General features: G+C 43.7%; 1 protein-coding gene across 5 annotated transcripts in view; it reads left to right on the forward strand.

Moving 5' to 3' along the window:
- Nucleotides 1-22469, forward strand: part of LCOR (ligand dependent nuclear receptor corepressor) — a 72206-nt gene extending 49737 nt beyond the window's left edge. For all 5 annotated transcript variants that reach the window (XM_053389464.1, XM_053389467.1, XM_053389465.1 and 2 more), the window contains one exon: nucleotides 15535-22469. In XM_053389464.1, coding sequence (XP_053245439.1) covers nucleotides 15535-20227 — 4693 coding nt within the window. In that variant the 3' untranslated portion in view covers nucleotides 20228-22469. The remainder of the gene's footprint in view (nucleotides 1-15534) is intronic.
- The last annotated feature ends 3483 nt before the right edge of the window (nucleotides 22470-25952 follow it).

Consider the following 25952-nt stretch of genomic DNA (forward strand, 5'->3'; position numbering starts at 1 on the left):
CTTCAGAGTCTAAGGTACTGTAAAAGTTTCAGTCCAGGAATTTTATAATGTTCAGGCAGCTTCTGGGTGTACACGCATGATATTTTAATTAAACATTTCAGTAGACCATTTCAGGGCTTTAAGGTTTGGGATCTAAATGGGGGAGGCTAGGTAAAGTTTCCCAAATGAAGAATAGTTTTAGACCATTGTGTAGTGCTCAGTTTGAAAGTATATCACTAGGAAAATGGGTAGGGATTCTCTCTCCCTTTTGTCTTCAGGGAATGAGCAGTATTTAGAATCTTTGGCTGAAATTCAAGCCTTTTTACCATGTAAATTTTTAATATAAATTCACTGACATGCTTTTTACATCAGAGGACTGAAAATGGATCTTAATGTTTAAGTTGTCGAATGGTATATTTCTTAAATGAAGGGGGAAATTAAAAAAAAACTAACTAGATTAGCATACCAGCATTAGTGATCTTAAGGGATTTTAGTATGTAATAGGAAAGTCTTTGATTAAAAATCTAATCTTGAATTGCTAGTCTGTAACTAGGTGCATTCTACATTAGCAGGTGAAACTTCTTTACTTGTTGAGAGAGGGTAGATGGCGGCTGTCATATGCCCTAGCATCAGAAAAACAGATTACAGACTGCAGCCTCTCAGAGTCCCATTGGGTGGTTATATCCATGGGATTTTTGCTTACAGCAGCTTACTGCTGCTTAAACATGTATAAATATGTTTTGAGTGTTTGCTCATAACTCTTTCTAACCTCCACTTGTTAAATTGTCAAATGTTGGTATTTTATCAGTCCGCAGTGTAAGTTATAAACTAACGTGCTTAGGATTCCAGCTTGTACACACACTGTTTGAAAACCCTCAGGGACAGTTTACACACTACCCTCACTCAATTCAGGTACTTGTACACTATTCTTAAACCTAGCAGTGACTTGTATTTTGTTTTTGCTTTTCTTTTGATGTGCTAATAGCACATCCTTGATGAATGTCAACTTAAACTCAGTTCAGGTATCCAGGTATAACTCAGCCAAACGGATTTTAAAGCTGCATATTACTCTCCAGCACGCAGTGCCTCAGACACGTAGTGGCATTCTGTATATTCAGTTATTACTACTGAGCAAGATCGCATGGGGGTTCCTGATAATTATGTATTGTAAGAAATTTCTATATATAGTATGTGTATTATGTTATATACATATATATTATATATGTAATCTTAAACGTATATATTTAAAAATGCCACTACCAAGCCAGCACAGCTAATGTCAAATACATTCCTGGCTGTCCCTGTAAATGGAACAGGGGCAGCTTCTCAGTACGGCTGTGGTTTCTCCTTCATCCCAGGTACTTCTAAACTTGAGCCCTGGCCCTTGGGTGTCTGACCTCTACATTCTAGTTATGCAATGTCTCTAGGAATTCTGTGCACTGGCCACTGTGATGGAAGCCAATGGGCCAGATGGGCTTGAGTTTATTAGTAACCCTTCTGCCAAAGTTGGTGTTTTATGGCAAGAGTGTAAAACTTTCAAATAATCAGCAGCAGCACATAGATTGTGGGAGCACATGATCGCGCCTACCTTTATGCTCCTTGTCGGGCGTGTCACCTCTTGTGCCGCGCACTAATTGTGAGTGTGTTGGCATTTCACGCCTGTAGTGGTGGGTCTGTTTGCTGAGCATGTGTGTAACACATTAAAATAAAGCCTGCTGCTCGCACCAGCATTAATTTCACCGTAACTGTGCGTCAGCAATGCCTCTGCTTTATTATTTGATGCTTTACACCTTAGAAAGTTCTATTTATGTAGAGTATGGAAAAATGGCATTTTTCACAGACCTCTAAAAGTACAAGTGTCATGGAAAAATAAAGCAGGAACCCCCTTTTTAATCTATGGACCTCATTTCAATATACTGTTTACAGTTTGACGGAATTGTATAATTTAATATTTCTCTTGTACTGTAGTTTGTATTTATTTACAGATTTTTTTTGTACTGTGTGATTTGAACTTTTTTGTTCCTTGCTATGATCAACATTTTATGTAGTAGAGCACTTATGATCACAAATTAAGGTTTTGGTTTGATTGCACTACATTTAATTTTTAATGCAGTTCTGATTTTTTGACTGGACTAAATAAGCTGTGTCTTAATGTATGTGATAAGTACTTATAAATTTTTAATTCACGTGGTCCACTTTTTTTTTTTTGCATTGTATGTCAAAAGCGCTGATTCTCTCGTTGTGCATGTGTAAGGGTTTAACAGCCCTGTTGTATTCTTTGGCCATGTCATTTTGAAAACACATTCCCAGCTGTAACGTGTATGGTAGTTTTCACTGGATGCTAGACTTTTCAGAACCACTATTCTTCTAATAAATTTTGTTGTGAAAACTTGAATGGTTCAAAGCGCTGGTTTCTAAAGTGTCTTTTTAAAATATCTATGGTTCTGTTTCCTTGTGATGCTTTCTTTCAGTGGAGTACCAGGGTGGGTCGATATATATACAAATAAAGCTGTGTTTTGTATTTGAGTAGCAGAGCAGATGCTCATGAATGTAAAAATGTACTCTTGTCATGCAGTAACTGCCTCTCAGCCACATTTTCCGTTCCCTCCTTCGGCCACCTTTTAATAATTAGCTGGTGTGTAGGTTTATTATCTAGCAACATAGCACTATCCAATGACATACTCCAATATTATGGTTTTGATTCATCTAAACTGTTATTGTATCAGTTTTAGTAGTTGAGTTAACTTTTTACATGAATTGATTAAATTGAATTGTTTTATCTTTTTTATTCTTAGCTCTTTTGAAGCTCCTATATAGAACTGGGATGCAAGATTTAAATTGTACCAAATGAGGAAATGTCACCACAAGGTGTCTTTTACCTTTCACTTCCTTGTGGTTCTTCCGAATGCTCTTTTCAGTGTAGTGAGGTATTATTACTAGATACAGTATGTTTTCATTGTATCTGAGGTATGATAAATCTCAGGCCTGCCACATGGGAGCATGTTCAGAAGAAATTATGAAAATATGAAAATAATGTGTGAACTTGTGTTTGCTACATTCTTTCAAAAATGAATATCGGAATCTAAGCACAGACACTGTGAAATGTTGTAATTGTAATTGCTAACAGCCTTTAATTTATATGGGCAAGACAAAAGTCTTGAGCAACACAGTACATATCTGGATAAAAAGTTAATTCCTTTTGCATATGGCTTATGTGTAGCACAATGCTGCCACTAGGCATTGATTTGAAATCAGTGTTATAGGGCCTTTCTACATAGTCTCGTCTCCCCCCAGTCAGTCAAAGAAGTAGATCTATGGTTTTCAGCGGCTACTGGTTAGAAGGCCATATTAGTGATGCCTGTACTTTTTATAAACAACCTTTCCACCATCCTATATTTCACTCACGATGATTCATTTACAGCACTTTCCTTCTAATCTCATATTCCTATTAATATGCCCTCTTAACTACCTCAGCTGTGTAGTTTGCTGAGTTCTCAAGTCATTACGTATGTGCAAGTTTTTGGGATCCTCCTTTGTCACACACTTTCCATCAGCAACAAACACAACCAAGGGCAAGGCTATGTGGACAGAAAGAGGCTTCATTTTCAACAACTTTCTTTAAATTCTGTGGGCCATCATAAGTGGACTTTTAATTGACTAGTCCATTGTGAGAGGAGGGGAATTGCTTCCTCTGAGAAACTAAGGCTGCAGTCTTAAGATTACTCCCTGAGAGTCAGCCCTGTTGAATTCAATAGGACCTACTTCTGATTATACATGGTCAGTCGTACACTGTTATAGGGTCAAAAAGACTTGCCTCTGCTGGGTATCACATTTTCCATAGTGTAGCTGCATAGAGGTGTAGTGTTTCTGCATAATATTACTTATCCCAACTCCCTACAATTTCTTCTGTCTGTCCCTAAGAGACACTTTGCAAATTATGAATTACTTGCAGAATGTTCATCATTATAGTGTGTTCTCTTGTACGTAGGCAGCAGCTGTATATTGCAACCCGGTGTCACCCACAATTCTGTATCAGTAGAAACTAGGTTATTATTGCCAGGGGTGAAAGGTTTTGCCTGCACTGCAAAGCTGGCTAGAAGTCTTAATGTTTTATTTCCCTCCTTCTCAATGAACATCCAATATTTACTTATATGGGAGAAATTAAAGGGAACTACTTGGGGCCCAATAGTGGCATGAGAGCTAAGCCTGCTGTTGCCTATCTATTCTTGACGGTGTTCCAGACTGTAGACCATTTAGTTTGTCTCACAAAATACAATGAAAGTCTTTTGAGAACTAAAGCTACCCCTCCTTCCCTTTGCCTGTCCCCATCCAGAGTTTTGTTCTCAATGTGACATTAGAATGCCACAGAATCTTGGGAATTGTGGTTTATATATAGGTGTTAAAGATCTGTCAAGTTGGAGTAGAGTTCTTTTGCCGATATATTCCCCATATGCATTTACTACACATAGTCCTTTACTAATTCACCTCTCTCTCAAACCTTCGGTCTGTCACAGATCCAATGTGGTGGTGTAAGTTGCTTTTGAAATTGGGTGGTCTGCCCTATTGCCCTAACTAAACATGGTGGCACCCCATGATTTTTTTTGGGGGGGGAGTAAGGACATTCTTCCTTTTACCTAAACATTTAACTTAACACCTGGAAGCATAGTATTCTTTTCTTCCCTTCCCAAACTTTGTTTTAGGAGAGGGATTGGAAACCTACTGATTCCTCTCCCACAGCCTTAGACTCTTTTCAGGAGGGTTGTCTGGGCAGGTTGTTTCCCAGATGCACAAGAACAAATGCACAAGAACTGGCAACACCTCTACCTTTCAACTAAATAACATGGGGGGGGCACTTGCTTCCTGGGAGGTTCTGACCAATTAGTGTTCAAGTAAACTGACCTACTTTGGCAACAATCTGTGCTCTCAATTGCTGGATGAAATTCTGATCTTCTACCCATCTTTACTGCAGGAATAGTCTGAATTTTGGAAGAAAAAATATGCCAGTATGTGCCTTTGAATAAACACCTGGGGAATGCCAGACTTTCCATGTATATGGGCATCCATATAGGTAAAAGCTGCTACAGTACACTTAAAGCCTGGGTGGACCAGGTGCAATTAATTATCTATACACTGTATTTTAGCTAAGTAATCCATACTAGGAATAGCCAAATTTGTCTTTAACTTCTGTTGACAGAGAGACTGACTCAATCCATGGAAGGGTTTTAATTCAGCAGAGGGATCCTACTGGTGGATGAGATGAACCAACTTTGCAGATTTCTCCATCGCCTGGAGCTCCCAGTCCCACTTCCCATGTTGTTCTGGAGTACCCCCCAGTACTCTGGCAGAGTGTAGGCAGTGGCACTGGGGGCTGCAGAGGGAAAGGGAATCTGCAGAAGTTACTCTGCTAGAGAAAGTGTTCTCTGATGTGGGACTCTGCTCAGAGGATGTGCACGTCAACAGGAGTGAAGTCTGGATTCATCCCTGCGTTAATTAGACTGTTTTCTTTCAAGCTTATCGAATCAGCAGTGAACCCAGTTAGAAAGTGGGACTGAACCAAGAGATGTGGTGTACAATTCATCCTTTCTGTTTTGGTCAGTATAAGCAAGAAACATGTTTGCCTGCACAAACATCCTCCAATGTCCTTGGATCACCAAACAATTCATTGATTTTTTAAAATTATTATTTGCAAATCAAATGGGATTTTGGAGAAAAAAAATCTTTGCCCAGTGGATTTCTGTTTGAATGACAACCTTCCAGTCCTTTCAATGTGGCAGCCCTCACGATAGGTTTAGCTGGAGGCGCTGACGGTAGCAGCCTGAATCTAAACACCTTTACTGGGAAGGAAGTCTGACTGAGTTTAGTGGGATTTCACTTCCCAATATGTGTGCTGTTATTAGTGAGTCATGCGTGGGAGCAGTTGGTGCTGCCAGCTGCAGAACAAGCAGAGGAGCCATTTTCTTTAGTGATTCATATGCCACATAGGCTGAAGATTTGATGTTAGTATTAATAACTAGCCTGACAGCAGGCCTAGTACTACCTATGCCTGAAATGCCTGTATACGAGCCCAAATAATGTGATTTTGTTAAAAATACTTATAGCTACTTATTTCTGCATAACAAGAGTAACTGGCAGCACTTCATTCTGTTCACTGTATTGCTAAGCTCTGTGTTTGCCTGTAGACTCCAGATATTTGATTCAACTAATTGGAAATATTTTAAGACCCAACAACAGCTCATTTCACTAGCAAAGCTTCCTGTGCTGTGGGTGAGAAGAGGGGGAAGTGCAATACAGGCAGTAGAAAATTCAGGTGGCTATTATTTCAGGTAGCAAAAAACAACTTCTATGCTCCCCCCCACCCTTCCATCTGCTGCAAGGAGCATAATTTGCATTCAATTCATCGCACAGCAGTATAGAAACTCTTTCAACATAACAATACAGGTGGTAAGTCAAGGCTGGATTTCCCTTCCTCACTGCCCTGTCAACTGAGGAGGGAGGGCTCTGCATGATTTTCATGCCATGCTGTTACCTTTGGCTAAGGCACCTTGCTGTGACTTTTCCCTTTTATTATAACTTTGTCTTTAATCCTTTAGTTTTACTCACATGCACACACACACAATCCTTTTGAAATAGCATCGTGAGGTTTCAGGCATGTAAATAAACTTTAACATCAAATTTACTCAGCAACACAACACTGAAAACGGTGCTAATTTCCAGGCCGAGATTTGAATAGTGCATTTTTCTCTGAGAGAATTCAGTCAACTCTAGCATAGTCCCAGTAATAAAGATTCCATTAGCCCCTATTGGCACTGGTTTCAATTTGTGAAAGAAAGCAGAACTCTGTCCTGTTTGGTTCTGCTGCAGTCCTGTCTACTGGTACTCTCATGGATGGATGGATTCTTGCACTTCATCTAAGGTCCCAGGGTGGGTTAAAACATTTAAAGCATATTAAAAATGGTTTAAGACAACTTAAAATGACAAAATAAGGTCCATCTTAAGATATACACCTCAAGTGTCAAAAGTCAGGGTAAAGAGGTGCCAGACACACCTCTGTGGGGAAGAAGTACTTAGGGGCCACCACAGAGAAGGTCCTCTCTGAGGCTGCCACACCGCCCACCAGTTGCAGCACCTGAGATGGTCTATGTCAGGGGTCAGCAAACTTTTTCAGCAGGGGGCCGGTCCACTGTCCCTCAGACCTTGTGGGGGGCTGGACTATATTTTTTTGGGGGGTGGAATGATGCAAGAGCACCACGAGCCCTGGTGGCTGCTTACCTGTGTCTTGTGAGTGGCAGGGGCTGGCGGCCGATGAGCAGCGCGCCAAAGGGCTCCGGAGAGGGGCTGCTTAAAATTGCAGCCACTCAAGCGCTGCTGCTGCTGTCACCAACAAAGCCCAGCCCCCTTCCTCCTCTAGGCAGGGTGGGGAGAAGCCAGGAGGAGAGAGGGAGGAGGCGCTGCCGGCGCCACCATGAGAGGGAGAGGGAAAGAACACACGTGCTGGCAATCCACGTGGCGATTCCCAGACCGTCCGCGAGCCGGATCCAGAAGGCAGTTGGGCCTGATCTGGCCCGCAGGCTTTAGTTGGCCTACCCATGGTCTATAGGGAATGAGGCAGTCTTTCAGAAAATTGGGGCCTGTGTCGTTTACAGTTTTAAACACTAACATGAACACATTGACTTGGGCCCAGAAATGAACTGGCAACCATGGCAGTGGTCTTAAGATCCTATTCTATGCAGAAGTAAGTAGATACTGGTGGGGGCTGTGGCTGTGTGTGTACAGTACAGGCAGCCCCCGTTTACACACGTTCAATATGTGCACGACTGAGCATTGCGGCACACCCAGCAGTGACCCAGAAACACATATTTTTGCCACTTTGTCACCCCCCTCAGTGATGACACTCGGGGCGGCCCACACACTGCACCCCCCTTCCTATGGCACTACACTGATGGTGCCTTTTGTCTAGAGTGGGTAGCCTTAATCATGAGAGACAACTCAAGGCATTTGTAGGAGTCCTCAACTTTTATTTGTCAAGGGGCACGTTTGGAAATTGAATAAACTGTTGTAGCCACTATAAAGTGCCAGTTTCACACAAGAAAAAACTGGAGATGCTGTGAATCCCCCTTCCCAAAAACACAGACATAACACTGTACACCCCAAACAAATAAAACACAGAAAAAAACACAGTCAACATTCTCCAAGAAGCTAAAAAACTAAATTTAAAAAAAATTAAGAGGGCAGGAGGATTGGGGGGCACCAAGTCAGGTGCCTGAGAGTGCTGTATTGCCCATTGTTTTGCACTGAGAACCCCAGATTATACCCTTAGCTACTGTATGATTTTATTTATTTGTATTTCTTATCCACTTTGTTTGCCATAGTTCTAGGCTGGGTTATAATAAGTAATATGAGGCTAGCATATAAATCTATATAAATAACAAATGCTTTACTCACATAACAGCAATTCATTATGTTATCCATATATTTATCTTCTCTTAAAAACTTCTGTTTGCACAGGATACAGGCATCATGTGATGTTTTAAAGATGCTCATCCATTTTCTAATGATTGGTTGACATCCTCACCTGAAGTTTTTAAGATAACTCGGTGGATTTGATGTATGAACTTGTGCTAAGCGAATGAATGGTATCTTCTGTTCATAGAGTGTAGTAAAATCAAGACTTATATAAACCTGTACAGTACTAACCTTTTAATGTAGTAGAAGTGGCCTTGGGTCAGGTAGCCCTCTGTAGCTTGGGGCTTCTATTCCTAGCTACAGAGATCATTCTCAGAGCCCTAGAATTGTTAGATTAGAAGATTTTTGTTCTGGGTTTGAGTTTCATGTTTAAAGCCTTTCATCAGTTCATAAGTTTGCACGCTTTTATTTGTGTTTTTATTTTATAAAGGTGGCCATGGTGGCTGCCACGATGCCCAGCTGTTAAGTGAGTGAGTGGTGTTTGTACTATCAGCGGCAGGAACACCATGCATTCACCCGGGGGGGGGGAGAGGAAGAAAAGCTCCCCAACGTCCTTGATAATCAGAAAAATTAGCAAGGACCATTGTGAAAAGCCCTTGAAATGAAAGCAGTACGTGGGTTAATGTTTCAGCATGATAAATCTCCCCTGGTTTAAAAGGGATGGACTGAATGATAACGTTTTTCAATTAGCCACAAGAAGGTTGTTAGATGCGTCACAGCTGGTGATTAAAATGTTGTATGGGGGAAAGTGGGTGGGTGAGGGCGGGTGGGTGGGTGGGTGGGAAGGAGAGCAGAACGTTCTGGAAAGAAATAAAATGCACAGATCAGGTATCCTTGATATAGGTTGCAGAGGCTTCTTTACCTAACTTGATTGGATTCAGATAGTGAAGAAGGTTGCTTTTAAAAAATGTATAGTACTTCCAAAATTCCATACTCTGAAGGGCTAAAATTCTGCCTTGCTCTCCCATATAGAGTATATTAATCCAAAAGACATCATCAAAAACAAAGAAAATCGAGGGACTTGTAGGTTTGATTGCCTATGTTTTTGGCTTTTTTAGAATTGTGTACAAAATCTACTCCTCCTCTTTACGGGCCCCTTGATTCATAAACTATTTTTTTCTGGCTCAGATTTCCCTGTGTGTTCAGAGTAGACTAATTTCTGCCAACCACCCTGCATTTGGGTGACAAATGGGGGGAAGCACGAGACTTGTTCCAGATTATGGCCAATGCTTTTGTTGTTCTGATTCATAAACTAGCCAGCCTGAAACAACACAGGAAACACAAACTGGCCTTAGTTTGTTTTGTTTGTTGCATTTTCTGCATGAAAAAAACCACATTGATGGAAAATTTTATTCAGTTTGAAGTGGGTCTCCCCCTTTTTAAAAAATCATCGGCAAGAGATTCATTCAGGAATAAAAGACATTATTGGTGTTCTGAAAATGCATTTAAGGGTGAAACTAGTGTGTTTTTCTTCTTCCTCAGCCCATCCAGGTGTGGGCTGCAGTTTTTCAAACTAACCCCCTGTGTTTTTTGGGTTGCTATGAGGAGGTCTGGACCACTGTTCATAAGGGGTGTTTCTGCACAGAGGCGATGTGTCACTTCTTCACTGACCTTTCTAAAGCCTCTGCAGCCCAGGCTCAAAACCATGTCCATCTTGTGACAAATTCAAACTCTGTTTCATGTTCTGACCGAGGTTTCTGTTGCCCCCTCAGTCTGAAGGGGAGAGGAAGTTCTGCTACAGCTGGGTGCTGGGATTTCTGCTGCTGATAATCTGTTTTGTGAGTTGGCTGCTGAAAAGCATAAGGGAGAGGGAGAGAACTGTCTCCCTCTTGATGTATATATATAAAAAAAAACCAGGGCTGGGTTTTATAAGTTTATAGCTATGTCTTGTTTTTTTTACAGAGCTATAATCGTGGTGCTTAGAGTGATCTGAAAGGAACAGAAACACTTAGCCTTGAACTTTTGTTCTGCTGCTTCTTCTTGTGCCTCTGAGGTACAAAACATACCTGTAAACTTATACTCTGTCAAACTGATTTACCAGGGGGCTAAATGGAGATGGAAAGGAAACTTAGGAGGCAGTGGGTGATTAATTGGGACACCCCCCCCTCTTATTTGGATATACAGCAGCTCAGTTAGATGGATTCCAAACAGTCTGTTCTGTAGCTGGGGAAGATGCATCCGTTTTGGTCATATTAAGGAAGTAGGAAATAGGGGGGTTGTTTTGTGTGTTAAGGAGAATATTTTGGTGGTTATACAAATAGGGGCCAAACTGAATGGCCTGAACTTCAAAAACTGCATTTCTCAGGTAAACCCTCCAAATCCCTACAAACTGAAGATTACTGTTGTTTGCTATTGTAGCTAATCTCCTGCCCCCACCCTAAAAATCACCAGCATTGCTCAGAAATTTTAAAATGTTCTTTAGCAGCCTGTGTGCATCCTTCAGAAGAAAACAACAACAACAACAAAAAACAGACTGTATATGTGCATGTAGGGATTTGTGCACACATGCTAATTGAGAACAGAACACCAGCCAGTGACAGCTCTGTGCAAATAGACATGTTTCAGCATCCAGCTATGCAAATAGCTGCACTGCAGAGCAAAATCTGAAATGCATTAATTGTGGCACTGTGACTGTTGCATGGCAACAGTTGTGTTTGAACAAATGACAGCTACTGCCCCTTGATTTCTCTCTCTCTCTCGTACTTAGTGACAAACTGGAATAAGAAGCAATGATGGCTGCCCTGGGGAAAGCTGTGGCAGGTGCTATAAGAGCCCCAAAGTCAGGAGGCAGAGAGGTGAAATCTGTTGCGGGTGACCTCCAGGCTCTTAAAATTATGTGCACAACAAAAGAGGAACAGAGCTCCTTGATGAATGGGGGGGTGTGTCTTTATAGGGGCTAAGATGTGTCAGATCAACAAGGTAAAGTAATAAAAAAGGATAGCAAAATTAAACCACTCTCAATTTCCAATGAAAGATGTGTTTATACTGGGATTTGTAAAAGTTAGTATTTTTAAAAATGTGCAGGAAAATCTATGCAAGCTGGAGGCTCTCAAGAGTTTTGGAAAAGTGGATCCTGCAAAGAGTTACTTTATCTGCAAACAAGCATATGCAACAACCACCATTTTGGATGTTCTTTTGTTCTTACATAAATGGGAGTTCTTCTGCAGTGTGTGAGCTTAGCTGATCAAGATCCAGATTCGACATCCCTACGTGCATCAAGGCTTGCCAGGCGACAACCATGAGAATCCTTTTGTTACCTTAATATTGCTGCAGCTCTGAAGGAGGATGCAGCTTCAGTTTCCACACTCACACTTCCCCCACCTGCTGCAGCCAGAGAAACTCTTGTTTTGACACACAGCAGCTGGAGGTGGAGGGTGCGTAAGAGGCCTAGGAGGAGAAACAGGAAAAGCCACAGCTGAATCCTGTTTAATGGCTGTGGCTCTACCCAAGAGATGAGAAGGTTCTGCAGGTTGTGACCTAGCGGGGAACCCTACCTGTATCCTAATTGTTGCTAAGAAACCTTTTGACTGCAGTGTCTGGACCAGACTCAGTGAAATGTCATGAGTACATCCCTTGTTCATTTTCAAAACTAACTATTAAATGATCTTGAGGTGCTGCTAGACTGTTGCTATTTTCAGGTGGGGTTCAGTCACATACTGCCAAATCAAGGAGCACAAATGTGGTTGATTTGATGCTCTTGTACATCAGATTACTTAATCTTGTTTTTAAGTTGTATTTTAATCAATTGTTTTTACCTGGTGTTAGCCACCCTGACCCCGGTCTTGGCTGGGGAGGGCAGGGCATAAATAAAATTTATTATTATTATTATTATTATTATTATTATTATTTATTATTATTATATGTGTTTTCCACAAAACTAGACCTTTTGTGATGAGGAAAGTACTGTGAAAATGGGGGGTGACAATTGTTTGATGTAAAATTGTGTAAACTCCCTTTAAACAAATCAGAATGATGTTGTCTAACCTCCTTGCAAGCTTTTTGCTAACAAAAAATAGGAGGAATGCTCAATAAACAGGTCTAAGAAGTGACCTTAATAAGTACAGTTCACCTTTTATTTGGCCTCTTGAGACTGCAATCCTAAGCATACTTACTTGGAAGCAAGTTCCATTAAAATCAACGTGACTCTCAGTTAAATATGCTGGTGTGTTGGTCCTTTAAGTTTCCAGTATTCTTCTAGTTAATTTAACAAACGAAAGAAAGCCCAACAGTGATTGAACAGAACCCAGGAGAATGCTGTTGAGAAGCCATACTCTATCCAGGATCTTTATAGCCCAGTTTAAGTACGTAAATATGGCTGCTGTCCTGACAACTGCTCATGCTGGCTGAAGTTGATGGGAGTTACAGTTCAACAACAGGTACCACGTTGGTTACCCTTGCTTTGGACTGTGACAGGGTTTCAGTTAGGCCGAGGTTCTATCATTTTAGCTTACTGACAATAGTTGTTAAGTTTGCCTGACTTTCTCAAGGATAGTTCAAATAACTGAATGGAAAGCTTGGTTTACATCATTAGTTCGGTCACTTTTTCCATTGATTCTTTCTTCAGTTTCTGTGGAACTGCTTGACATCATAATTGAATGTTGATTTGACATCTCAGTATAATTAGTAAACTAGATTGAAAAAAACCTGTTTTCTAGGATGATGTCCTATGCATGCATTTGAATATGTATTGGACTGAACAATTATATATTTACCTAAGATACTTAATTCCATTCTGATTCAGAGATTGGCAAACACTGTTTATGAATGAGCTGGAAAGGAAGTTTCCATGGATTATGTGGGCTTGCAAAATATTCAGATATGAGGTTTATGTACCCAACAATTAGAGCTCAGGTAAAGAGAAGCTACAAAATAAGAGTATAAGGTTCTACTTCAGGCAATCTGAGCTCTAGTTGTCTCATGTGGCAAACCTGTGTTTGGACTGTACCACTTCAGTAAATGGTTAGAGATTTAAAGTGATTGAATGCTATTCCATTCAAAAGAAATACACATAGAAAACTAACATGTTAGAGAGAAAGGCAAGGATGCTTCTCCTAGCCATCTAGTTTTCTATGCATTTTTTCAAATGGAAGAGCATTCAATCTTGTTGAGCCCCTAACAGAAATCTGCAATGGTACAGCTGAGAAACAGGAGTATTCCCTCATTTGTGAGAGATAGGCCTGAGCAATCCTGATAAGAAACTAATGTGAATGCTTTTTCGTTGGAATCAGTAGCCAGCTTCTAATAGTGGCTCCATTCAGACATGGTTTGGTACTATAGTCAAACCTCGGATCCTGAACACCTCCATTTTGGAATGTTTTGGCTCCTGACCACCGAAAACCCAGAAGTAAATGCTCTGTTTTCTGAATGTTTTTCGGAAGCCAAACATCCGGTGCGGCTTCCGCTTGAGTGCAGGAAGCTCCTGCAACCAATCGGAAGCTGCACCTTGGTTGTCGAATATTTCAGAAGCCAAACGGGCTTCCGGAATGGATTGCATTCGACAAACGGGGTTTGACTGTATTTGAACAAGCGTTGTGTTGACACACAACTCTATTCCCTCCCATACTCAGGTTCAGTTAGTTTCCTTCTCTTTAGCACACACGATTGTCCCATAGCTCTCCTCTGTTCAGATGCCATTTCATCAGAGCACAAACTATGGCTTCTGTGCTTGCTCTCCAAGATTGCACACTATGGTTCAAAACTTGTTTGTATTCCTGCTTGGAGGATTGGTGTGAACCACAGTTTGCCAGATTAGATGTGATGGCAAACTGTGATTTGTCCTAAAGAGGAAGTAACTAACTGAAGTGGGGCACAAGGAGGAGGAAAACATGAGCACAAGGCCTTGTCACCTAGCTTGCCATGAACATATGAAGCGCTTCAGTAGTGCCCCTCCTGAGTTCAATAATGAGTGAGAGTGAATAATTTTTCATGCACTTCCCAAAGACAGAAAGGTTGATCGTTTTATTCAGTAGCTGTCAAGAGATAATACTGCTCACTCTCTAGGATGATGTATCTTCTCTACCAGCAGCCTAGCCACTGGATTATATAAGTTATATATAAATCAGAACCTGGCTACTTACTTTGGGGGCAGGAGGGAAAAGATTGATAGGGATGTTTATTGATGCTTTGCTGTTCTCAAACACTCCAGCTGCCATCCCCCAGCCCCTTGCTGTCCTCAGGGCTGCCACCTCCTTCCACACCTGTTGAGTTAATTATTATTCAAAACAGCTCTTTCAAATCTTCATGTTTATGGAATTGTGGTGGCTGATGCGGAGAGGGAAAATGCTATTGTCTATAGGTTGGCTATTCAGTCTAAGTATGTTAAGAATCTTGTATATATAGCTGTTGTAAAGACTATTCATTGTTGGGTGTCTGTCTCTTCCTAAACTCCTGCCCCTGTGAACCTGTTGAGGACTTGCCTTCCCTTCGGCCAGATTCCCAGAGTAGTGATGGCAGTCTGTTCATTGCCTGAAATGGGGAAATGTCTGCAGGGAAATGGAGAATCTGGTACAGTCGTACCTTGGTAGTCAAATGGAATCTCTTCTGGAAGTTCGTTTGACTTCCAAAACGTTCGAAAACCAAAGTGTGGCTTCTGATTGGCTGCAGGAAGGTCCTGCAGCCAATCAGAAGCTGTGGAAGCCCCGTCAGACATTTGGGTTCCAAAAATAGTTTGCAAACCAGAACAGTCACTTCTGGGTTTGCGACATTCGGGAGCCGAAAATGTTCGACTCACAAGATGTTTGAAAGCCAAGATATGACTGTAGTTGTTTTCCAGCTTGTTCAGATTGGTTTCCCCTAGAACCAATCTTTCTAAGGGACAAAAGTGGAGGGATAAAGCAAGGTTTGTCCCAATAACTTTTCAGTGTTTAATATACTGAGGCTATAGGTGAGCCATGAGGAGGCAAGGGAGAAATGACAAACATAATCTTGAGCTTTTGCTTTAGTTGCCTGCTCATTTTAGGTAGACAATTGGAGCTGCCATCTTCGTAGAGCATGCAGTGTAGGGGACCAGAAAGAGAGAGAGTTGTGAAGATTTGCAGTGTAAAGTGATTTGCTACCCAACTTTACTGATTTTTTCTCTCTCCCTCTCTCTAGTGAGGACGCTGCAGATTGTCTTGGCCAGCCGAAATCTCCATTGGAAAAATTTATGGTCAGACTGTGCACGTACCATCAGAAGCACTTCGTCCGTGTCCTAAACGACATTTGCACTGAAGTACAGACAGGCTGTGAGGGACAGCAGTTACCTGGGGCAGAAAACATGGATGTGTCCACTTGTAGCTCTGGCTGCAGCCAGTATCACACTGAGAACCAGGAGCTTGGAACTTCTTGCTCTGAATCAAAGCTCCCTTCTTCCCTGGACACAGAGCAATCAGGGTCTCATGGCTCTCTGCGCAAACTTTGCCATGCCCTGAAGCAGGCTGTGGATCTGAAATCTACAGATAGAAGGGAAAACTGCAGCCCAGTTGTCCGAAGAGACTTCCCTGAGCTTCCTAGCGTTAGAACAAGTTCTGCAAGTCCCAGGGACAGTCCCTCTCAAGGATACCTCACTGCTTCCAATTCCCATCACTCTGCTAAAAGTCTGGAAGGCCAAGCCCTTGGTAGTGACCAAGAGATGGGGGGTAGGAAAGGTGAGGATGACAAAGACCAGGTGCAAAATAGAGCTTTGCTGGGAGGCTATAATGCTGTGAAAGCAACAAACATACACATGAGTGAAGACGGTCTGGTGGGCTCCCAGAAGAACACTTTTAAAGCTTTCCCAGAGGAAACACGAGAGCCAGGCTTCACCACCAACTCCCCTAGGAGAGCAGACAAAGAGAATGCCTTGCAGTGCAGCTCCAAAGCCTCTTTGCACCCGGATACTGAAATGAATGACCAAGAAGCAAGACTGAAGGCAGAGAACCACCTCCAGGCTTCAGGGAAAAGCAAGGGGAGCTATAACATGCAACCTGTTGACAAGACCCATGTGGAGAATGCCAAGGACGGCTGGCTATCCAATAGCCCTGTGCCAGTGGTTCACCACAAAACCACCAATGGACACTCCAGGACCAAGAGTAACTCATCCTCCACCAAAAGCACACGTAAGAGCAAAAGGCCTTCAGGGTTGAGAATTAATGACTATGACAACCAATGCGATGTTGTTTATATCAGCCAGCCAATTACAGAGTGCCACTTTGAGAGCAAGAGGGTGGTCTCCTCTAGGAAGACGGCAAGGAAGAGCACTCGTGGATACTACTACAACGGTGAGTGCTGTGAGATTCCCACAGTTCGCACCTTGGCCAAGACTTCCCATGTACAGGAGAGTGGGAACACACTGGCACCAAGGCCTGAGGTGCTGACAAGCCCTAGCCAGGGAGCTTCTCTTCCGAGTGATAATTGCTTAGCAGCAGCCCAGGCCATGAGTGGCGATGGTGACAAAAGACCTGCTGTGGCCGTCCCTCAAGGAGATGCCTCCAACAACAGTACTCAGGAGAGAGATGAGATGTGTCCGGCTGAGAAGGCCGCTCCTGAGGTAAGTTTTGTGAAGGAGAGAGAAGACAGTTCTGCTGAAGCATCCACAATTGCTCTCTCCCCGCCACCCGGCCTTGTTTTGCATGTAGAGAAAGGCAGCCTGTCCAATTCTTCACTGCAGACCACTCTTGTCTCTCCCTGCCAACTGAGCAAAGGGGAGCCACAGGACGAAATGGACATGGACACTGTGCAGAAGGCTGGCAATGGCACAGACTCTTGTAAGAGTAGCAGGCCCAATGAAGACAGTGGCAACACAGGAGAATCTGTGGTGGTGTCTGCTTCAGAGGTTGCCAATGGTGAGGAAAGTGCCATGTTCTCAGAGACCGAGGCTATCCCTGAGCCTTCCATTCTTCCAGACCAGGTGCCTCCTGATAGCATGGCCCTTCAGCCCCCTGAAGACCTTTCCCCCGGAATGGACTTGATGCCTCCACTGGAGGAGCCTGCCCCTGTTGAACACCTGCCGCCATTTGTAGAACTACCTTCCGATGTGGAACCCCCACTTCTTTCCCCTATAGACCTGGCAGAACCTCCTGCCCTTGTCCGTCTGGAGCCTTCCATAGCCCTCCCTGGAGAACTCCCTCCTATCCCAGACCGTATGTGTCTAGGGGAGCCTGTTGCCAGTTCAAGGGCAGTGTCTCCTGGCATTGTGGTGTCTGAGCCTCCTGCCCATATTGACCTAGAGGCTCCTTCTGCGGCTCCTTCTATAGAATCTCCAGTGGTGGGACCTGGCAAGTTAGATATGGAGCTCTCACAGCCACTTTCTGACTTGGATGCTGCAGAGCTCCCTGGCAGCTTTCAGGGTGCAGATGCACATGAAAGTATTAATAATCAAAATAGCATAGAAGGGATTCTGGACTCAGGTGGAATCCACTCTGGGGGAAGTGAGACTGTGTTGCCTGTTGCAGATAATGATGAAGATTGGGGAGAGGGAACAGTAAAAGATACAAGTGAAACAAGCAAGGTGGATGATGGAAAGGAACTTGATAGTGAATCTCCAGCAGTGCCCCAAACATCAGAAGTGGACAACAAGGAGGGAGCTTCTTCCAAAACAAGCCCGGACAAAAAACGAAAGCGGGAGAAAAAACCTCAGATTGTATCCGATCGCTGTCTTCGAAGCCAGCAATCCCTGTCATCTGCAGATGATAGTCCTGAGCAATCAACTTCTTCCATGTCTCTACAGCTTCCTCAAGTTCAGATCAAGCTTTCTAAAAGCCCTGGTGCTAAGCGTTTCAAGAGAGAGGTGCAACTTGACGGTGCAGCATCGCTGTGTTTCCCAAATGATGGGTTCCATGAAACACTGCTAAACAACATTGGGAATTCTTCTGAGCAGCAGCCAGGTGACAGAAATGACATCACAATGGGACAGGCCTCTCAGACACTGTTAGCGAAAAAGAGCATAGTAGAGGAAGACCAGAATGGAGAAGGAAACAAGGACAAGGCAGGGGCAATGCTTGAAATTTGCTTAGAGGGTGATTCTGATAGGAGAAGTGTTCACGTCCCAGCAGAGACCTCTGATAAGGGTGAAAAGCAGTCAGATTTGACATCAGGCACTCCAGATAACTTTGACAGTATGATGGAGGTTACAGAGGAGTTGCACACCCAGCATGGACCCAGTTCTGTTAGCAGGAGTGAAAGCAAGCTTGTACTACCAGAGAGATCGGTAAAATCTAAGAAGCCAGCTCTCCAGTTCTACAACCTGAGGCACACCCCTGCCCCAACCCCTGTGGCCACTGCCTCCAAAAACACTTCTGGAAAAGAAACTGTACATGGAGATTCTAATGCTCTGACTATACAAGCAGGCTCTAATGTCACAGACCAAGAAAATGCACAGAGTGAAGACACCGTTGGCTTCAGTAGCATGGAAGTGCTCTCTGACAACAAGCCCAGTTTTGTGGAATGGTGTGCTGAGGAAGAGAACCAAGAACTCATCACTAACTTTAACACTCAGTACATGAAGGTCCAGAAAGGGTGGATTCAGCTGGAGAAAGAGGCTCAGCCAGCTCCAAAGGTCAAGAATAAATCCGACAAACTGAAAGAGATCTGGAAAAGCAAGAAGAGGACCCGCAAATTAAAAGGGCCCACGGAAGGCCAGAAGCTCTCCCCAGTTCAGATGCTGTTCATGAAGGGGTTTGACATGTCCAACATCTGCAAGTGGTTTATGGAGACCACTGAAACCAAGTCTCTGGTCATTGTGAAGAAGATGAACACACGTCTCCCGGGGGACATCCCCCTCATCAAGCTTCCACTCCAGAAGGGCTGTTATTCCGGCAGCTACCCTAGCTCCCTTCAAGCTGAGCGCCTGAAGAAACACTTGAAGAAGTTTGCTGCTATGACCCCGGCCAAAAACACCATCAAGATTCAGAGGATGTGGGCTAAGCTTCGAGACGGCTCTGAGGACAAAGAGCCCGAGCAGGCTGCCAGTTTGAAGCAGACGCCTCCCTCCGAAGCAAGCGTGGAACACAAAGCCGAAGCCAAGAGCGCCCAGCCTCCCAGCACGCCTGTGCAAACCAGCTCTCGCATCCTGAGGAAGTACTCCAACTTGCGAGGCAAACTCAACGCCATACGCAAGGTGGCCAAGCAGGACAAGAATGACAGCGTGACCAAGCACCCCTCTGCTGAAAGCAAGCCGAGCGGCAAGAGCCTGTGCATTAAGCCCCTGGTGTCTCCGAAACTGGCCCAGCAGGTCCAAGCACCCCCACTTGCGACTAAGACAAGCCTGGTTGAAAGAGGAGGGAAGGGGCGAAAGGCGAAAGGCAAGGTACAGGAGGACACCTCATCCAAAGGCCACCTTCAGCAAACCAGGAAGAAGTCGCCGACCGAGAGCAGCAGGTCACAGAGGCTGTTGAGCACCTCGAGCAAAGAAAGGCTTCCTCTTAAGAAAGCCAGTAAACCGAAGCCTGCAGGGCCTCCTGCTACCAGGAAGCAGGCGGCTGCCGACAAGAGTCATAAGCCTGTGTCTGGGAACGAGAAGGCAAAGAAGCTGAATGACTTGCGACCTGGGAAAAGGAAGCCCCCCGTCCAGAAGGGGAAAGCCAAGGCCGGTCAAAAGGCAAGTCTGCCTTCCAGGCAAGAAGGGCTTGCTAAGCCTCCCAAACAGAAAGTGGTGCGAGACTCCAGCAGCCGACCTCCCAAAGTGGCTGCCCAAAAGGCAAGCAGTGGCAAAGCCTTGACTAGGTCAATGAAGCGAATTCAGGAGAGCAGCAGAGCCCAGGGCAAGAGGAAGCTGAGGGCAAGCAAAGACTCTTCACCCAGCAAACGGAGATGTCTGGATGCAAAGTAACCGGCTGGGGTTGGGGGAGGGTAGGAGGTGGGTCATGGAAATACTTCCTAATGCATTAAACAGATCCACTTCTGAACATTGTGGGGAGGGATGCAAGTGTTTAGCCGAAGGCCAACCCCCCGCTCTCAGATGATGAGGAGCCCCCTAGCTGTGTTGCAGCCCGAAGGGGAAGCTATTATTCTCCGCCCTTGAGAAGGAAAGTTGCTGCTTCTGAAAGCTCCTGGAGTGGAACTAGGAGTTTGGCAGTTTCAGTTCGAAGTACAGTGCCTTATTTATCCTTTTAGGAACTGAATAAATTAATCTGTGTGATTTAAAGGCTGGCAGTTTATAGTTAATGCACAAGCACTTGAACTGTAATGGAAAGAGAACCAGCTTTCATGCACATCCCATAGACCTTGGCAGCCCACCTGCTGGGGTTCACACAGGAGCATTTTCTTCCTTTTGTGCATTGTAGCATCCTGGCACTGTTCAAACCAAGCAGGGCATTATAAAGCCAAAACCCAAAGCATTTGCATCATTTAATCCTGTCAGTCAGTCAGTCAGAATGGTGTGTGTTGTTGTTAAGATATGAACAGTTGGACTATCTTGTGTAACTGGGGCTTGGCTGTAATGTAGCCTTGCTCTCGTGTCAAAAAGATGCTGATTCCAAAACATCAGTGATTGGCAGCCATGCTCGGCCAACTTTGTACTTAGCCAAGAAAAGAACTGGACCGCTTGTTTGGATAGAGAGCCCTTCCCTATTAAGTACATGCACACTGCCTGCCACTTCTGACATGGTTGTTTACAGGCGGGCGCCTTCGGGCCTGTGTCCTCAAATGAAGCCTGGATGCATTTCAGAATGGTGGTATTCCTGTCCATTTTACTGTGAGGCCTGAACACCCCTGAAATATGGGTACTTGAAAGCACATCTTAGCAGTGAAATAGACAGACAAAAAACCATTCCAAAGTGAAGCTTGCATCCATCTTGTGGGTCTGTAAAAAGTAATGTTGGAAAGCGCCCGTAGTCAGAGGTTCTTCTCTGCTGTAAACTTACATGATTTCTATGCAGTTGCTGCAAGTTCTTTTTTCATCTTTCCCTGTTTGCCGTATGTCAAAATTTTTTAAAAATTATTGTTATTAAAATAAGAAGGAGGCAATGCTGGCTGCAAACAAGGAAGCAACTAGAAATATCTGGTGCTTTTGCAAGTGTGGTTTGGTTCCAGCTTAAGAGTAAGCAAGCTTCTCTCTCCCTTGCAAGGCCTCACCTTGCAAGTTTAATCAATGCATTATGTAAAGGTCAAGAAGTATCTGTCTTCAGACAAGGTATTTCTGCGAACACCTATTAGAAAGGCAAACAGTCCCCTTCTCAGTGCAAACATTTGTTTTGGATCTGACAGCATTTGGAAGCAGCCTTTTTCTCAGAGGAAACTCCCTGCCCCTTGTACTTTGTGCTACCCTTCTGCTGGGTGACAGACAGCGGTTGCTGCTACTCTGGGCTTGGAGAGAAAAGCAGCCTTTTATTTATTTCCATAGTTTTCCTTTAAATCACAACAAAGGCCGAGGTATTTGCTTAGAAACTTGTGCAAACTTCCTCTCGCTTGCTGTGCGTGGCACCCAGGAGCTTCCCGCGAAGGCCTTCGAATGGCTTGACCTTTCAGAATAGCTTTCCATGGATACCATCTGAGATCGACGTACTCAAACACATCTTTACACATTATTATATTAACTGGCTGGAACCAGTCTTTCCAGTTGGTGAGGGATTTGTAGAATAAAAGGAAAGGCAAACTCTTTAGGGAGTAAGAACAAGGCTTAGGTGCAAGGAAATTGGTTTTATTTCGTTTTTTTAAAGGAGGGAGGGTGCGTTAGCATTGGCACTCCTATACCAAAGCTCATTACTGCAGGCAGAACACAAATAACTAGCTGTATAATTTGTTCCATTGATCAAAGAGATTTGGGAGGCAGCACCTGGAACTGCCAAGCCCTCCTGCTCACCTGCTTACCCAAGTCTGTGTCTTGAGAGGGTGCACTAAAGCTATAAGACACATCAGGGTGGACTCTTTTTGTATGAATACTTTTGAATCATTGATTTTTAACTTCTGTCTTTTGATGTAAATCATGCTGTATAAAATGAATTGTTGTAAGCATTAAGTCAGGCCTAGCATTCTCTGTAAAGATTGATACATATTTGTCTGATTGCTATTTGAACTGCACATATAAAGTGTGCTAGACATTCCACCAGGAGTATTAAAAGGTATTTAAGGAAGTGTGGTGCGTGAGCATGTATGTGTGAGTGAGAGAGAGGAAAGGGTGAGCATGTCAGGTTTTTCACCTCTACTTTTCTCCAACTTCAAATGCCTCCTTCCAGAAAGATGTAAAATCTTCCTGCTCCCTCAACCCAGGGCTGCTTCCTAACACTTGTGGTACTTTTGGCTACTGATTCTGATCCCGACACTGCTAATAAAATATTTCTACACCTTTCTGCTTTCCCATTTCTTGTGTGCTCTGTAACTTAAGAGAATCCCTTTGTAAGCCCTGTGTAGCATTTGAGAGCTTCACAGTTGCCCCTCCCCTCCCACCTTTTCTGCAAGGTTGCCTATGAGAAATTGTAATACAGTGACCAGGCCTTGCAGTGTTTTGGTGACGTCTGGAGAGAGTTTGGTCCAGTGGTTGATTTATCCCAGGTTGTAGCACCAGTGGCTTCTGGCAAGGCAAGGCAAGCCTTTGCCATGTAGACAATAGACTAGTGTAAGCTTGGGGGGGGGGAGAAGTGAGCCAAGTAGTTTAAAGCATTTTAGAGTTGTTGTTTTTTTAAAATAAATTCTGGTGGTGATAGCTTAGTATGATTTATATTGAAGCAAAGCTACCTTCTGGTTGGGAGGCATTCTTCAGACTGTGCTCTATGCATCAGTCCTTATGTCATGCAAGTGACACTATGTCACCAACATGCCAGGTTGATATGCTGTCCGCTAAGTAAGTTGCAAAGAGGCCATTTCCTCTCCCTTTGATGCCCTGTAACCCACTTTTGTGGTAGGGCGAACTTGACTCTTAATTCTTCCAGTAGATATAACTTTGGAAACCAGCCTTCTTGGGTTGGGCTCTTCTCTTTGCAGGGGCTTAATTCCTGGGCACTGTTTCCCATCTGTCCACTTCTTCACCATTTGTCTTTCTTTTTCTTTTCTTTTCTTGCAAGGAGTGTGTGTCATCTGCTAAATGAATTCTTGCTTTGTTGTTTCTGCAGCAAAAATAGGTGCTCTTTCCAGAATCAATGGTTATCTGCAGTAGTACAGTTGCTATGGCCTGGTGATGTTATAAACTTGGTCTGACCTGGTACTGCTCTCTAGCAAAAGAATTGAGAGAGTAAGGGGAGAAGCCTGGGGTTGCAACTGTAATAGCCTTACTCAGTATAGTGACAAGAATGGCTTTTCAGTTCCTCTAACCATGGCTCTGTTTCTGCTCCTCTCTATGTGCTTGGCAGGTTCTATTGCTTAAGCATCTTGGGCCCCATTGCCAAAATGGTCTAAAGGCAGTGCTTTTTGTGGGGGTAAAAAATGAATTATCATGTCTTGATAAAAGTGTGGTAGGTGTCAGCACAAGAAGGCTGCCATGGGCAGCAAAAAAGAGGTGATACCAGTGAGTACTGTCGCAAAATCCCTGCCCATAAGTATAGTCAAACTGGGGTGACTTGCACATTCTTGTTTCCATGCTACCTGGGCATTCCTAGAAGAGAGTGGATGGCTTTGCTTATTGGATAAAACTAGCCTCTGTACTGTTTTCTTTCCATCAGATGCAATGGGCCATCATGAATCCCAGCCTCTCCTGTAGCACACACCATGTTTGAAAAGGGACCCTCTTCCCCCTGATGGTATGGTGGAGAATTCCCCATAACTTGCTCTGTTGCTCATCTCTTTATATCTCATCTCCTTAAATCTGGCCCTTTGCCGTCCCTTCTTGTTGAGACAAACTAGATGTTCTTCACAAAAAGATCTTCCATTAGTTGTCTTCCATTTTCTCCCAACAGCCTTTTTCTTGGTCAAGTGTGCAGTGCTTTTCTTTCCCTGTGGTTGAGAGTATTACTACTTTCAGTAATTGTCAATGAAGGCTGTTATCTTGTACTGAAGGGAAAGCCCCAACTTCTGTGCACATTATCAAGGATTGATGGTGCAGGGCACACAATGCTTAGAGAAACTTTTGTAGCAACTTTAGCTCTGGACAGTTCCTCTGTCATAGCTTCTGGGTGGCTCCTGCAGGAATGCTATTTATGGCTCTTTCCTCCTGACATTATTACTGTCACTATGCATAGGGTTTTGCTTTGTAGTAGTAAGAATAATGATGATATCTCCCTTTTCCCATTCTATGTCTGGGGAATATTTAAGCTGCACAAAACTGTTACTGAGGCTTATCACTAATCATTTATTATTATTATGAGCTGCAACATCCTGGCCAATTATTCCTATTCATCTTCTAAACCAGAAGCTGCTGAAAAGATCTTTTTCTCTCCAGAGTCATTTCCTTGTTCCATTTGTAGCCTCATGTGATAAGGCAGCCTTTGCCAGCCTGCTGCCCACCAAATATTTTGGACTGCAGCTCCTATCTACCCTAGCCAAAACTTCTAGATGACACTAGCTTGGCAGAGGCTTTGATAAGACAGTCTTCTGCCTTTGTCCTCTTTAAAGATGGTAGCCAGTACCTCGCTTCTCTTTTTGTTGCAGAAATCAGTGTTGGTTCCACTCTTCCTCATCACCAGGAAGCACAGCAGAGCAATGGGGAATTAACTTGCGCCAAAGGGAAATGCAAAGTATTGGGCTGGATTCAACTATTGAGTCCCACTAGCAGGAGCCAGCACAAGGTCTTCTGTGAGCGCAACAGGGCTTTTAGCCCCTCTCCTCCCTGCCTCCCAAATTGGCTCCGGGCTGTGTGTCAGGGTAATTGACAGCAAGTGGAGGAGGGAGAAGGGCGATTGTTCCTTCTGGAAAACTGAAATGCTTGTGTTGACAGAATAATCTCCTTAGTGCTACGTTGAATTCCTCCACAAATTGAAAAGGGACTTCATTAAATCTGTGAGTGCCTCTGAAAATGTTGCTATAAATATAACCCTCTTCACTCAGTTCCCACATGCCCACCAAATAGAAACAAATATGCAGATAAGAGATATTTGATGATGCTATGCAATGGCCTATAAACCAGTGCCTCCCTAGTCTTTCACACATCCCACCTCTGCCCTTGCTTGGACTTCGTCTGCCACTGCTCCCTTCCCTGCTACATGCACACCTGATCTAGCTCTGCCTAGCTCTTGAATTTCATGGAATGGCGCTATCTGGAACACGGCGAGGTCCCCGTGTTCCTGAAAGGTCCCATATATGATCATAGGGGGTTTTGAGGGGTTAAACTGCCTCGGGCCACTTCATGCATGCTATTTTCCTGCACAGAGATAATCTCCATGCGGCATCTTCCTGGCACAGATAATCTCAATGAAGAGACACTTGTATGTTCTTCCCTAAGCCTTCTTCTTGCTCTCCTATTCTCAGTTAGTTTCTTTTGTATTTCCAAACTGCCCCCATTCAGCTAGGTCGCTGAAAAATTCCCTATCTAGTCTAAGATGAACTCAGGAGCTCTGGTTTGCAGGTAGAGGAGACTCTGGCCTCTTCTTAAAAACCCTTCCCTCTTGAAGTGTCGCCCTAAGAATTGTTTCTCACAGAAATAGTGGAAATGAGTGGAGTCTGAATGGGTTTTGTTACCCGTGTGTGAC

This window comes from Podarcis raffonei, chromosome 5 (assembly GCF_027172205.1).
Source record: "Podarcis raffonei isolate rPodRaf1 chromosome 5, rPodRaf1.pri, whole genome shotgun sequence".
Taxonomy (NCBI): domain Eukaryota; kingdom Metazoa; phylum Chordata; class Lepidosauria; order Squamata; family Lacertidae; genus Podarcis; species Podarcis raffonei.